Here is a 15,261-nt window from a genome sequence, read left to right as displayed (position 1 = left end):
TGTGGACCTCCAACAACAATAGTGAACTGAACAGTCACACTGGCATTAAACTTGACGCCTGAACAGGGACTTGAACCCTGGACCCTCAGATTAAAAGTCTGATGCTCTACCAACTGAGCCATCCAGGCTTCAAAAAAGGTACTTTTTCTCGCGAAAGTTTCTTCGAGAGAAACCCAAAAAGTGGGGGAGGGTTGACCCAAAGTTGCATGTAGCCGGAGAAAAAAACAGGTTAACGGGAAATCTGAAAGTCCTGGGGAGTAACCAAATTCTTAACTCACTGATGGCCAAAGGGAGACTTCCATTAATGGTCTTGGGAAGGGTAGACCCTGATTTGCATGTGGAACCAATCATCCATGACAAGAAGCAAGCTGTGGACCTCCGACAACAATAGTGAACTGAACAGTCACACCGTCATTAAACTTGACGCCTGAACAGGGACTTGAACCCTGGACCCTCAGATTAAAAGTCTGATGCTCTACCAACTGAGCCATCCAGGCTTCAAAAAAGGTACTTTTTCTCGTGAAAGTTTCTTCGAGAGAAACCCAAAAAGTGGGGGAGGGTTGACCCAAAGTTGCATGTAGCCGGAGAAAAAAACAGGTTAACGGGAAATCTGAACGTCCTGAGGAGTAACCAAATTCATAACACACTGATGGCCAAAGGGAGACTTCCATTAATGGTCTTGGGAAGGGTAGACCCTGATTTGCATGTGGCACCAATCATCCATGACAAGAAGCAAGCTGTGGACCTCCGACAACAATAGTGAACTGAACAGTCACACCGTCATTAAACTTGACGCCTGAACAGGGACTTGAACCCTGGACCCTCAGATTAAAAGTCTGATGCTCTACCAACTGAGCCATCCAGGCTTCAAAAAGGGTACTTCTTCTCGCGAAAGTGTCTTCGAGAGAAACCCAAAAGAACTTTACCTCAGATTCTTGAGTGGGGGAGGGTTGACCCAAAGTTGCATGTAGCCGGAGAAAAAAACAGGTTAAAGGGAAATCTGAACGTCCTGAGGAGTAACCAAATTCATAACACACTGATGGCCACAGGGAGACTTCCATTAATGGTCTTGGGAAGGGTAGACCCTGATTTGCATGTGGAACCAATCATCCATGACAAGAAGCAAGCTGTGGACCTCCAACAACAATAGTGAACTGAACAGTCACACTGGCATTAAACTTGACACCTGAACAGGGACTTGAACCCTGGACCCTCAGATTAAAAGTCTGATGCTCTACCAACTGAGCCATCCAGGCTTCAAAAAGGGTACTTTTTCTCGTGAAAGTGTCTTCGAGAGAAACCCAAAAGAACTTTACCTCAGATTCTGGAGTGGGGGAGGGTTGACCCAAAGTTGCATGTAGCCGGAGAAAAAAACAGGTTAACGGGAAATCTGAACGTCCTGGGGAGTAACCAAATTCTTAACTCACTGATGGCCAAAGGGAGACTTCTATTAATGGTCTTGGGAAGGGTAGACCCTGATTTGCATGTGGCACCAATCATCCATGACAAGAAGGAAGCTGTGGACCTCCGACAACAATAGTGAACTGAACAGTCACACCGTCATTAAACTTGACGCCTGAACAGGGACTTGAACCCTGGACCCTCAGATTAAAAGTCTGATGCTCTACCAACTGAGCCATCCAGGCTTCAAAAAAGGTACTTTTTCTCGCGAAAGTTTCTTCGAGAGAAACCCAAAAAGTGGGGGAGGGTTGACCCAAAGTTGCATGTAGCCGGAGAAAAAAACAGGTTAAAGGGAAATCTGAACGTCCTGAGGAGTAACAAAATTCATAACACACTGACGGCCACAGGGAGACTTCCATTAATGGTCTTGGGAAGGGTAGACCCTGATTTGCATGTGGCACCAATCATCCATGACAAGAAGGAAGCTGTGGACCTCCGACAACAATAGTGAACTGAACAGTCACACCGTCATTAAACTTGACGCCTGAACAGGGACTTGAACCCTGGACCCTCAGATTAAAAGTCTGATGCTCTACCAACTGAGCCATCCAGGCTTCAAAAAAAGGTACTTTTTCTCGCGAAAGTTTCTTCGAGAGAAACCCAAAAAGTGGGGGAGGGTTGACCCAAAGTTGCATGTAGCCGGAGAAAAAAACAGGTTAACGGGAAATCTGAAAGTCCTGGGGAGTAACCAAATTCTTAACTCACTGATGGCCAAAGGGAGACTTCCATTAATGGTCTTGGGAAGGGTAGACCCTGATTTGCATGTGGCACCAATCATCCATGACAAGAAGCAAGCTGTGGACCTCCGACAACAATAGTGAACTGCGCAGTCACACCGTCATTAAACTTGACGCCTGAACAGGGACTTGAACCCTGGACCCTCAGATTAAAAGTCTGATGCTCTACCAACTGAGCCATCCAGGCTTCAAAAAAGGTACTTCTTCTCGCGAAAGTGTCTTCGAGAGAAACCCAAAAGAACTTTACCTCAGATTCTGGAGCGGGGGAGGGTTGACCCAAAGTTGCATGTAGCCGGAGAAAAAAACAGGTTAAAGGGAAATCTGAACGTCCTGAGGAGTAACCAAATTCATAACACACTGATGGCCAAAGGGAGACTTCCATTAATGGTCTTGGGAAGGGTAGACCCTGATTTGCATGTGGCACCAATCATCCATGACAAGAAGCAAGCTGTGGACCTCCGACAACAATAGTGAACTGCACAGTCACACCGTCATTAAACTTGACGCCTGAACAGGGACTTGAACCTTGGACCCTCAGATTAAAAGTCTGATGCTCTACCAACTGAGCCATCCAGGCTTCAAAAAAGGTACTTTTTCTCGCGAAAGTTTCTTCGAGAGAAACCCAAAAAGTGGGGGAGGGTTGACCCAAAGTTGCATGTAGCCGGAGAAAAAAACAGGTTAACGGGAAATCTGAAAGTCCTGGGGAGTAACCAAATTCTTAACTCACTGATGGCCAAAGGGAGACTTCCATTAATGGTCTTGGGAAGGGTAGACCCTGATTTGCATGTGGCACCAATCATCCATGACAAGAAGCAAGCTGTGGACCTCCGACAACAATAGTGAACTGAACAGTCACACCGTCATTAAACTTGACGCCTGAACAGGGACTTGAACCCTGGACCCTCAGATTAAAAGTCTGATGCTCTACCAACTGAGCCATCCAGGCTTCAAAAAGGGTACTTTTTCTCGCGAAAGTGTCTTCGAGAGAAACCCAAAAGAACTTTACCTCAGATTCTGGAGTGGGGGAGGGTTGACCCAAAGTTGCATGTAGCCGGAGAAAAAAACAGGTTAAAGGGAAATCTGAACGTCCTGAGGAGTAACCAAATTCATAACACACTGATGGCCACAGGGAGACTTCCATTAATGGTCTTGGGAAGGGTAGACCCTGATTTGCATGTGGAACCAATCATCCATGACAAGAAGCAAGCTGTGGACCTCCGACAACAATAGTGAACTGAACAGTCACACTGGCATTAAACTTGACGCCTGAACAGGGACTTGAACCCTGGACCCTCAGATTAAAAGTCTGATGCTCTACCAACTGAGCCATCCAGGCTTCAAAAAAGGTACTTTTTCTCGCGAAAGTTTCTTCGAGAGAAACCCAAAAAGTGGGGGAGGGTTGACCCAAAGTTGCATGTAGCCGGAGAAAAAAACAGGTTAAAGGGAAATCTGAACGTCCTGGGGAGTAACCAAATTCATAACACACTGATGGCCAAAGGGAGACTTCCATTAATGGTCTTGGGAAGGGTAGACCCTGATTTGCATGTGGCACCAATCATCCATGACAAGAAGCAAGCTGTGGACCTCCGACAACAATAGTGAACTGCACAGTCACACCGTCATTAAACTTGACGCCTGAACAGGGACTTGAACCCTGGACCCTCAGATTAAAAGTCTGATGCTCTACCAACTGAGCCATCCAGGCTTCAAAAAAGGTACTTTTTCTCGCGAAAGTTTCTTCGAGAGAAACCCAAAAAGTGGGGGAGGGTTGACCCAAAGTTGCATGTAGCCGGAGAAAAAAACAGGTTAACGGGAAATCTGAACGTCCTGAGGAGTAACCAAATTCATAACACACTGATGGCCAAAGGGAGACTTCCATTAATGGTCTTGGGAAGGGTAGACCCTGATTTGCATGTGGAACCAATCATCCATGACAAGAAGCAAGCTGTGGACCTCCGACAACAATAGTGAACTGCACAGTCACACCGTCATTAAATTTGACGCCTGAACAGGGACTTGAACCCTGGACCCTCAGATTAAAAGTCTGATGCTCTACCAACTGAGCCATCCAGGCTTCAAAAAGGGTACTTCTTCTCGCGAAAGTGTCTTCGAGAGAAACCCAAAAGAACTTTACCTCAGATTCTTGAGTGGGGGAGGGTTGACCCAAAGTTGCATGTAGCCGGAGAAAAAAACAGGTTAACGGGAAATCTGAAAGTCCTGGGGAGTAACCAAATTCTTAACTCACTGATGGCCAAAGGGAGACTTCCATTAATGGTCTTGGGAAGGGTAGACCCTGATTTGCATGTGGCACCAATCATCCATGACAAGAAGCAAGCTGTGGACCTCCGACAACAATAGTGAACTGCACAGTCACACCGTCATTAAATTTGACGCCTGAACAGGGACTTGAACCCTGGACCCTCAGATTAAAAGTCTGATGCTCTACCAACTGAGCCATCCAGGCTTCAAAAAAGGTACTTTTTCTCGCGAAAGTTTCTTCGAGAGAAACCCAAAAAGTGGGGGAGGGTTGACCCAAAGTTGCATGTAGCCGGAGAAAAAAACAGGTTAACGGGAAATCTGAACGTCCTGGGGAGTAACCAAATTCATAACACACTGATGGCCAAAGGGAGACTTCCATTAATGGTCTTGGGAAGGGTAGACCCTGATTTGCATGTGGCACCAATCATCCATGACAAGAAGCAAGCTGTGGACCTCCGACAACAATAGTGAACTGCACAGTCACACCGTCATTAAACTTGACGCCTGAACAGGGACTTGAACCCTGGACCCTCAGATTAAAAGTCTGATGCTCTACCAACTGAGCCATCCAGGCTTCAAAAAGGGTACTTTTTCTCGCGAAAGTGTCTTCGAGAGAAACCCAAAAGAACTTTGTCCATTACCTCAGATTCTCCTGAGGAGTAACCAAAGTCATTCAAATTCACTGATGGCCACAGGGAGACTTCCATTAATGGTCTTGGGAAGGGTAGACCCTGATTTGCATATGGATTGGGTAAACCAAGACGGGTGAAATTAGATCTGTTGGGTAAGTGTAAATGAAAGCGTCCTAATAAATGGGACGTCCCCAAGAGTCAGCAAAACCAGTTAGATATGATAGAAAACAGACTTCAAAAGATTTAAAGTATTAAAATCGACTAACTCTTTGATGGTGATGGAGGTAGGGATCTCGGTCCAGAGGCGAGCAAACTTCACAGGCGTCACTAGCTCCTGAGGGTCTCGGTCTACGTGGGCGTGGAGCATGAGGCGACAGAAGGAGGCCCGGAGGTCAAATGGCAGCGTCTCGTCCATCATGCACAAGAAGATGAGCTCCACGTCCAGCTGCTTGGAGATCTCATCAATGGCCAGATATTGACGGTCCAGACACATCCGTGCAAAGAGCTTCAGCTGGTACCTGTGGGTGTCCACAGAAACAGCTTTGCTTTCTTCCATTGACATTCTTGGGTGAACTTACAATATACTGCAAGTTAATGGTGTGATTTTCATGAAATCTTGTGTGCGTGACCCCTACCTGTAGTAGGTGAGGACGTTCTCATCGTGAGCATTTCCTTGTCTCGCCTCCTGAGCCAGCTGTCTGATGCTCTTCTCCTGTCTCTCATTGGTCTTGTCTGTCCACACCAGCCACACCTGCAGGAAAAGACAAGAACAAAATCAGACTGATTTGACCAAGATGACCATCCCAAGCTTTATTTGGTGAAGCGGTAAAACATAGTTTTGCCTCTCTTTTTTCTCTTCAACAAAAACTTAAATTTTCAGAAATGTCTTTGAATGCTCTGCCTGCAGTCAATCTTTATCCAAAGTTGGTGTGTTCTCGACAGCCATGCAGAGCATGTGAGGCTCATGGAGGAAATAAGAACTAAACAGAGATGCAGGCAGATTTACCTCGTCCTCATCTCCATAGTCATCCATCCCCAGGTAGTCTCCCTGACCACCACCATGGGGCGCATCTTTGGGGGCACGACGTCTAGATGAAACAAAACAGAAATCAAGTGAAATTATGTTATGACATTAAAAGCATCATTTAGATCGCCTAGTTTTGGTAGATTGCTCACATTGCAGCAGGAAACTATATTTCAAAATAAAAGCGCTGTTCTGGAAATTCAATACATAAAAAAAAAGAAAACACACACTAGATCCAACCACTGATATCACTGGTCTGTGATTTTTATCCCCACCCGACATTAATAATTACACCCACAATGACTTCCTGTTCTTCTGTGAACTCACTGGTCCTCCTGTAATTTTAAATTCCATCTGGAGTGATGAGGAATTCATTACATTACAGTCATTCAGCAGACGCTTTTATCCAAAGCGACTTACAAGAAGTGTATTCAACATCGGTATTCAAGAGAACTACTAGTCACCAGAAGTCATAAGTGCATCTCCTTTGCTAAACAAGCATCTAAGAGCATAAACCAGAGCAAACGTACAGAAACAAACATACAATAAGTGCAACAAGCTAATACGATTACAATAAGTGCAATAAGCTAATACGAATGAAATAAGTGCTAAGTGGAAGGGTCAGGGTAGTACTTCTTGAAGAGGTGAGTTTTCAGCCTGCACCGAAAGATGGGCATTCAAAAAAGCTTTTGCTGATCTGATTGATGGAAACAACAACAGGCCTATTTTGGAACCAATTGTGTGAAGCTCAGAAAAATGACTTTGCTTTTTTCGCCATGTAATCTTCTTATTACAGAGACCATATCCTCCCACATCAAATGTAATGTCAAATAAGCCTTAGATGATGCGGAATTCACTTGTGATTGAGGGGGTCAAAGGTCACCCCCCCCCCCCCCCCCTCCCTGCCTGCCTCCTTACTCTGTCTTGATGAGGATGTCCTGGTTTTTGGGGTCCAGCACACATTTACAGATGAGCTCCTGAGTGACGGGGATAGCAACGTTGTTGGACACACACAGGTCTGACAGGTAGTCGAGAAACCTGCACAAACACAAACACAATGTAAGAATAATAAACTAACAACATCATGACTCCCCCCCCCTCCTTGCTTCCCGCCGCCGTGTGTACCTGGGCTCTCGGTTCTTGCGGACCAGGCTGACAAAGGTCTCAACCTCGGTCTTCGTGATGTGTTTCTCCAACAGTTTTCGGTTGTTGTGCAGCAGAGCGGTGATGGTGTCCTCAGCCAGGATGTCATAGCCGATCTGACTCTGCATCACACCGAACTGCTTCGCTATATGCTCCTGAAAGGGGGGAGGAAGGTGAGGGAGACAGAGAGGCAGAGTGGGAGAGAATCGGTCTTAGCATCTCAACTATCCTCTAAACTTCATCATCATCGTTCTTAGCATCTCGACCTTCCTTGTGAACTTCATCATCATCGTTCTTAGCATCTCGACCTTCCTCGTGAACTTCATCATCATCGTTCTTAGCATTTCTACCAACATTATTATCGTCCTTTAAAGTTTATTCTCGACTTTTGTGAAGCAACACTTGAGCTCACCTCAAGGTCCCTTTAGTAGCTGTTTAGGAGCTTTCAGCTGCTGCCTATCTATCTGTGCTCCTCTGCAGTTTACTACGTTTTGTATGTACTCCAAATACATTCTTTTACGAAGGACTGTAAGGACTTCTCGCCAACTTAGCAAACTCCATGCTGATGATATGATTGAAAGCTCCAGAAAAGCCACAAAATGGTAGTTGAGGATAGATAATAATCAAACAATCATCTTTATCATCAACATCAAAACAGTTATTTCAAAACGATCCAGAATAAAGTAATTACAATAAAAGATCCAGGAATGCTAACTGAACTGAACACATTGAATAAGATTTGATCTTCCTCCTCACCTGGTTCTTGCGGTAGTCCTCCTGGGAGTGTCGGAGGACTCGGTAGCAGAGTCTGAACATGTACTGGTAGGGAGAGTTCTTCTGGTCCGCCAGCTCCTCCAGACGCAGCAGAGGACCCTCCCCTCCCCCCCGGTCCTTAAAGGGAGCCTTCAGGATGCCAAAGATCTGAAAACACAATCAGGTATTTTTTGGTAGTCACGTTTCCTGCTTCTGCTTTGTGATTTATTTTTAAATACCAGAGTAATTCTGGGATCACACCTGTTTGAGGATGTTCTGTTCTCTCATCAGTTTCTGTCTCTCTCGGTTGGCTTTGGTCATGACTACATCCAGGACCACCTGACCGCTGTTGATGACGTCAGCCACGAAGAAAACCACGTCTTCCAGCAGCTTGATGGCAAACCTGATGGTCAAAAAACACAGAACATTAACTCTTCCTCAAGGCCGGATTTTGATCATGTTTCCGTGAATATCTCGGTCTCTCCCTGATCAGAAATGTTAAGTTGGTTAAGTCTGCTTTAAAGATTTGAAGACAGATCAGAAAATATTCATTGTCTTTAATCCATTATTACTTCATTCTTTAAAAGATGGAAAGCTTTCCTTTTTGTTTGATCATTGTATCAAAAAGACTTTTGTCCAGATAATATATTTTCATTGTTACAACAAATGTCAGAGAAATGTAGTCTTCCAAAAAACCTCATGCTAAACCATCATTCTTTGACTATCATTTGGACCATTTTTCACAAATTAACATTTCTTTCTTTCTCACACTGAGAAAGCTTTCAGACCAAATTCAAGTTATTTTTATTTATTTGCATTATTGTGTCCACTTAAACACATTTGTATGTGTATGCAGTACTCTAATCATGATCATGGATTAATGACCACGAAGGATAACGTGGATATGAAATAGATTTTTTGATTCTCAGAAAATGTGATCCCTCAACCTAAACAGGGAAAAACTAAAGCCGAAAAGGAGCTTTTGAATATGAATATTAAATTATTCCCATTTTTAGTGGAAATCAGATCAAATTAAAATAAAATCAATAGTGAGCATTTTGGCAACAATTAATCTTGAAGTTATTTTTCAATAAACTATTATATTTCAATGCAAACATGTAGAGACATCAAATTAGTTCCTAAATTCACAAAGAAATACACTAGCTACACTCCCTTATCACAAACACACACACACACACACACACACACACACACACACACACACACACACACACACACACAGAGTCGTACCGCCGGTCGTTCTGGCTGATGAAGCCCTGGCTGAACTGGTCCACCACGGTGCTCAGCATGGCGCTGGCATCGTTGGCGAAGTCCAGATCTCTGATCTCCATCACGGGAACGGAGACGATCGCAAACGCCTCCTTGTCCTCTTTTGTTGGACACGTTCCTAACTGCAGGACGAGTTGTGTTAATTACTATCATTAATAATATAATTCATTATTATTGTTAATATACACTTCACACACTGACGGACAGCAACTCCAGCTCTTATAAACTCAAGAAAAACAAATAATTGTTTCGAAAAAAAATACATTATTACCTCACCAATACTAAAATAAAAATAGAAAAATCAAATGTTAAATGGTAAAACACAAGCTCGAAAAAAAGTTTTAATTGTTTTAAATTGTCAAAATTACGATTTAGGGACTGAATCTGATTAAAAAAAAAAGAAAGTCATGAATCTGACCAGAGATTCCAAACCAGCTTTTTGTGCAGTTGACAGTACGATACTAATTATTAAAGACAAACAATAACGTACCAGTCAATAACGGACCAGTCAATAACGGACCAGTCAATAACAGACCAGTCAATAACGTACCAGTCAATAACGGACCAGTCAATAACGGAACAGTCAATAACGGACCAGTCAATAACGGACCAGTCAATAACGGACCAGTCAATAACAGACCAGTCAATAACGTACCAGTCAGTAACGGACCAGTCAATAACGTACCAGTCAATAACGGACCAATCAATAACGGACCAGTCAATAACGGGCCAATCAATAACGTACCAGTCAATAACGGGCCAGTCAATAACGGACCAGTCAATAACAGACCAGTCAATAACGTACCAGTCAATAACGGACCAATCAATAACGTACCAGTCAATAACGGACCAGTCAATAACGGACCAGTCAATAACGTACCAGTCAATAACGTACCAGACAATAACGGACCAATCAATAACGGACCAGTCAATAATGGACCACGTCCAGTCAATAACGTACCAGTCAATAACGGACCAGTCAATAACGTACCAGTCAATAACGTACCAGTCAATAACGGACCAGTCAATAACAGACCAGTCAATAACGGACCAGTCAATAACGTACCAGTCAATAACGGACCAGTCAATAACGGACCAGTCAATAATGTACCAGTCAATAATGGACCACGTCCAATCAATAACGTACCAGTCAATAACGGACCAGTCATTAACGGACCAGTCAATAACGGACCAGTCAATAACGGACCAGTCAATAACATACCAGTCAATAACGGACCAGTCAAACCAATGAATCAATGAGCCGATTAACAGAAAGTTCTGTATTTTGATAATCACCAGTTTGTTAGTCTGTTAGTCAGCAGGATTACAAATAAACTTCTGGTCTGATGTTCATGACACTAAATTAAAATGTGTGTAGCACTAAAGTTTAACGTCTTTCATCAAAAGAATCAATTCAGAGCCTTTTTTTAACTTGAGCTGACTCACCATGAGTCTGATGGGTCTCTCCTCGTCGATGTCGATGGGGACGTTGGTGCTCTGGATCCAGGTGTTGGTGCACAGATGTCTCAGTCGTACATACGAGTTCCTGGGAGACAACCAGCACGCTTGATCTAAACCAGTCTGCTTCATCTATACGTTCTAGGGGTCATTGAGGTGGATCTAAGGGTTCTTTAGCTCATTAGGGTCTTTTAGGTGGTTCCTCTGGTCACTGAAGAGGTTCTAGGGTTCTCTTAGGACGTCTTTGTTGTATTTTAATGTGAAACATCCGTGTGCTTCCTACCGTGGTACGAACGAGTCCGTCTTCTGCAGCGTAGTCGGGTCGAGCTCAAACAGCGAGGCGATGTCGTTCCCGTGAGTCACCGCCACCAGTTTGTACTTGATCCTCTCGCCGTGGGAGCGCTTGATGCTACGACTGTCCATCTGCAGAGGGGTCAAAGGTCAGGGGGAGGCTGAGGTTCTTCAAAAAGAAATCCTTGAAATGGATCCTCCAGATGGGGAATATTCTGCAGTGTACTTTTACTGCGCTGATATTTTAAGGCACGTAGTTATGTACTTTATCACTTTCAGACTCGGTAAAGAAGTTAAATGGTGACTCACCGCGGCCGGCGGCTCTGCATTTTCTCCTTTATAACCCGGGTTCTCCTACAACAACAACAACAGTTACATACAAACATATCATCTAATAAATCAGTTTGATCCATGTTAAATATGTTCATCTAAACCTCCTTCATAAAGAAAACCTTCTCTTTCCTTCAAATCTAAATTCTGTTTGAAAATAACTCTTGAAGTTTGTAGATTTAATAATATTAACCCTTTTATGAATACTGAACACATATCATCCAGATTCTATGAAAAACTAGAGTTAAAATAATCATTTATAATTTCTATATTAGTCAAATAGGAACAAAACTACGTCCACAGAGACTCAAGTTTAGATTTAGTGAAATGATGTTAACGTGACAACTAAAGGAACGAGGCGGTGAATCAACGAGTCCATCAACACAAAATGGATCTGATCATCGATTCACTTTGTTTTGTGTGCAAAATGCAAACATTTCTGTATATATACGTATGTATATATATATACATATATATACATATTAAATTGATTGATTTCTCATAAATCAATCAATTTAATATGTATATGTATATATATATGTGATTAGTTTCTCATGGAGAAATCAATCAGCAGATTCGTTCGTTCCTTCATTCAACGCTCCACCCAGTGTTGCCATGGTTACCTCAGCAGCCAGGTAGTTGCCGGTGGCCAGGTGTTTGAAGCGATAGAGGCTGTTCCAGTGCCCCGCCCCCCCACGACACGGGTCATGATGGACAACCTGACGGACCAATCAGCACACAGAGAGAGTTTAATACAACTTCAACTCACTGTGTGTGTGTGTGTGTGTGTGTGTGTGTGTGTACCTCGATCTCCCACAGGGCGTTGGAGCTCGTTGCTGACGTAGCAGACTGCCTCAGAGTAGTTCGGAGGAAAACGTGGAGTTTGCTTTTGTACTCGTCGCAGGTCAGAAACTTCTCCTGCTCGGCGTGAAACAAGCGGACGACCTCACCCTGACAGGAAGTGAGGGAGGAGGAGGTGAGGGAGGAGGAGGTGAGGGAGGAGGAGATGAGGGAGGAGGAAGTAAAGGAGGAGGAGGTGAGGGAGGAGGAGATGAGGGAGGAGGAGGAGGTGAGAGAATAGGAGGTGAGGCATTAAAGGACAAGGTTTAGTTCTTTGATTCAATAAATAAATATACATGTACTGTGTGTACTGTGTGTACTGCGTGTACTGCGTGTACTGCGTGTACTCTCTCACCCCTTTGAGGACTTCCTCTCGGTGGTCACTGAACATCATGAACAGGTTGATCTTCCAGCTGGTGTTGCAGTTCACCGAGTTCACCTGCAGAGGGAAACAGAGCTGCTGACTGGGGGGTTCTGGTCCAGAGCTAGTCCTCCTCAGTATCAGTACCACAGACAGTACTGCAGTATCAGTACATTATGCAGTACTGCAGTATATATCAGTACTTTATGCCGTACTACAGTACTACAGTACTGTGTGTTTTACCTCCTTGCAGCCTGGATGGTCGGTCAGTTCGTAGTTTGAAGCGTGAAGTGGTTGTCCGGCGTTCACCGGGTTCAGGATCACTTTGTCTCCAACCACCACCTGCACATACACACATACACATAAACACATATATATACATATACACACATACACACATACACATAAACACATATATATACATATACACACATACACACATACACATAAACACATATATATACATATACACACATACACACATACACATAAACACATATATATACATATACACACATACACATTAACACATATATATACATATATACACATACACACATAAACACATATATATACATATACACACATACACACATACACATAAACACATATATATACATATACACACATACACACATACACATAAACACATATATATACATATACACACATACACATTAACACATATATATACATATATACACATACACACATACACATAAACACACATATATACATATACACACATACACATAAACACACATATATACATATACACACATACACATTAACACATATATATACATATACACACATACACACATACACATAAACACATATATATACATATACACACATACACACATACACATAAACACATATATATACATATACACACATACACACATACACATAAACACATATATATACATATACACACATACACATTAACACATATATATACATATATACACATACACACATACACATAAACACATATATATACATATACACACATACACATTAACACATATATATACATATATACACATACACACATACACATAAACACACATATATACATATACACACATACACATAAACACACATATATACATATACACACATACACATAAACACATATATATACATATACACACATACACACATACACATAAACACACATATATACATATACACACATACACACATACACATAAACACACATATATATACATATATACACACATACACACATACACATAAACACATATATATACATATATACACACATACACACATACACATAAACACATATATATATACATATACACACATACACACATACACATAAACACATATATATACATATATACACACATACACACATACACACATACACATAAACACATATATATATACATATACACACATACACACATACACATAAACACATATATATATACATATACACACATACACACATACACATAAACACATATATATACATATACACACATACACACATACACATAAACACATATATATACATATACACACATACACACATACACATAAACACATATATATACATATACACACATACACATTAACACATATATATACATATACACACATACACATAAACACATATATATACATATACACACATATACACACACACATAAACACACATATATATACATATATACACCTACACACATACACATTAACACATATATATACATATACACACATACACATAAACACACATATACACACATATACATATACACGTATACATTTACACACACATATATATACATATATATATATATACACATATATATATATATACACATATATATATATATATATATATATATATATATATATATAACATAAATAAAAACTGGTACTAGTATTATTGTTGTTATTAATATATAAGCATGAACTGCTGCTGCAGGTATAAATACTACGACTGTTTCCATCATATTCAATTATGAAATACTTCTTCATGCATATTGCATTTCTTTATGAAATATGAAATATATGATTTAAATACATTTGTATTATTATTATTGTATCATTGTGATGATCATAATAATTGATTTTATTGTTTATATATTTGTATTATTAAAATAATAATAATAATTAAAGACAAAGTTTGTGACTAATGTCTGTGAAACGCGCCTCATAAATAAATCGTACTTACTTAGTATTATTACAAGTTATTATTATTACCACTATTGTTATTATTATTATTATTCACTATAAATATTATTGTTATAATTATAATTGTTTTTAGAAAAGGTCGTCGGTGAAACGAAGAAATGAAGAAATCTGACGAGTAGATTAGAAAGTGTGACGTTTGCCCTGAAGGTCACAACGTCACTAAGGTCACGGAGGTTCATCCTCAGGGGACCATGAACACGGAGACAGAGCCAGCGTCCTGCAGTGTGTGTGTGTGTGTGTGTGTAGTAAGGTGTCCTCACGTTGTCCCCGTTGGCGCGGAGCTTCCAGAAGGGCTGGATGAAGAGCCAGGAGCCCTCGTTCCCCGTCCCGTCCAGAGTGACCCGCATGGCGTTCTTCTCCAGCAGAGCCGGCAGACGCTTGTTCACCGTCAGGTACTTGTTGCTCTTCATGTGCAGCAGCTGGAGACACACAACACGCACGTTTACC

General features: G+C 41.7%; 1 protein-coding gene across 2 annotated transcripts in view; it reads right to left on the bottom strand.

The window, feature by feature from the left end:
* Positions 1–15,261, bottom strand: part of itpr3 (inositol 1,4,5-trisphosphate receptor, type 3) — a 66,596-nt gene that overhangs the window by 34,310 nt on the left and 17,025 nt on the right. For both annotated transcript variants that reach the window (XM_079171550.1, XM_079171551.1), the window contains exons 5-20: positions 15,075–15,233; positions 12,823–12,921; positions 12,574–12,657; positions 12,183–12,329; positions 12,002–12,097; positions 11,358–11,402; positions 11,041–11,180; positions 10,746–10,845; positions 9,261–9,421; positions 8,271–8,412; positions 8,013–8,177; positions 7,239–7,411; positions 7,032–7,151; positions 6,096–6,177; positions 5,725–5,840; positions 5,356–5,607 (exon numbers count right to left, since the gene is read on the bottom strand). In XM_079171550.1, the coding sequence (XP_079027676.1) occupies positions 5,356–5,607; positions 5,725–5,840; positions 6,096–6,177; positions 7,032–7,151; positions 7,239–7,411; positions 8,013–8,177; positions 8,271–8,412; positions 9,261–9,421; positions 10,746–10,845; positions 11,041–11,180; positions 11,358–11,402; positions 12,002–12,097; positions 12,183–12,329; positions 12,574–12,657; positions 12,823–12,921; positions 15,075–15,233 (2,081 nt within the window). The remainder of the gene's footprint in view (positions 1–5,355; positions 5,608–5,724; positions 5,841–6,095; positions 6,178–7,031; positions 7,152–7,238; positions 7,412–8,012; positions 8,178–8,270; positions 8,413–9,260; positions 9,422–10,745; positions 10,846–11,040; positions 11,181–11,357; positions 11,403–12,001; positions 12,098–12,182; positions 12,330–12,573; positions 12,658–12,822; positions 12,922–15,074; positions 15,234–15,261) is intronic.

The sequence above is a fragment of the Pholis gunnellus genome (genome assembly GCF_910591455.1).
Source record: "Pholis gunnellus genome assembly, chromosome: 2".
NCBI classification, from domain to species: Eukaryota; Metazoa; Chordata; class Actinopteri; order Perciformes; family Pholidae; genus Pholis; species Pholis gunnellus.
The sequence above is the reverse complement of the archived record's forward strand: the minus strand, read 5'-3'. Positions and strand labels throughout refer to the sequence as shown.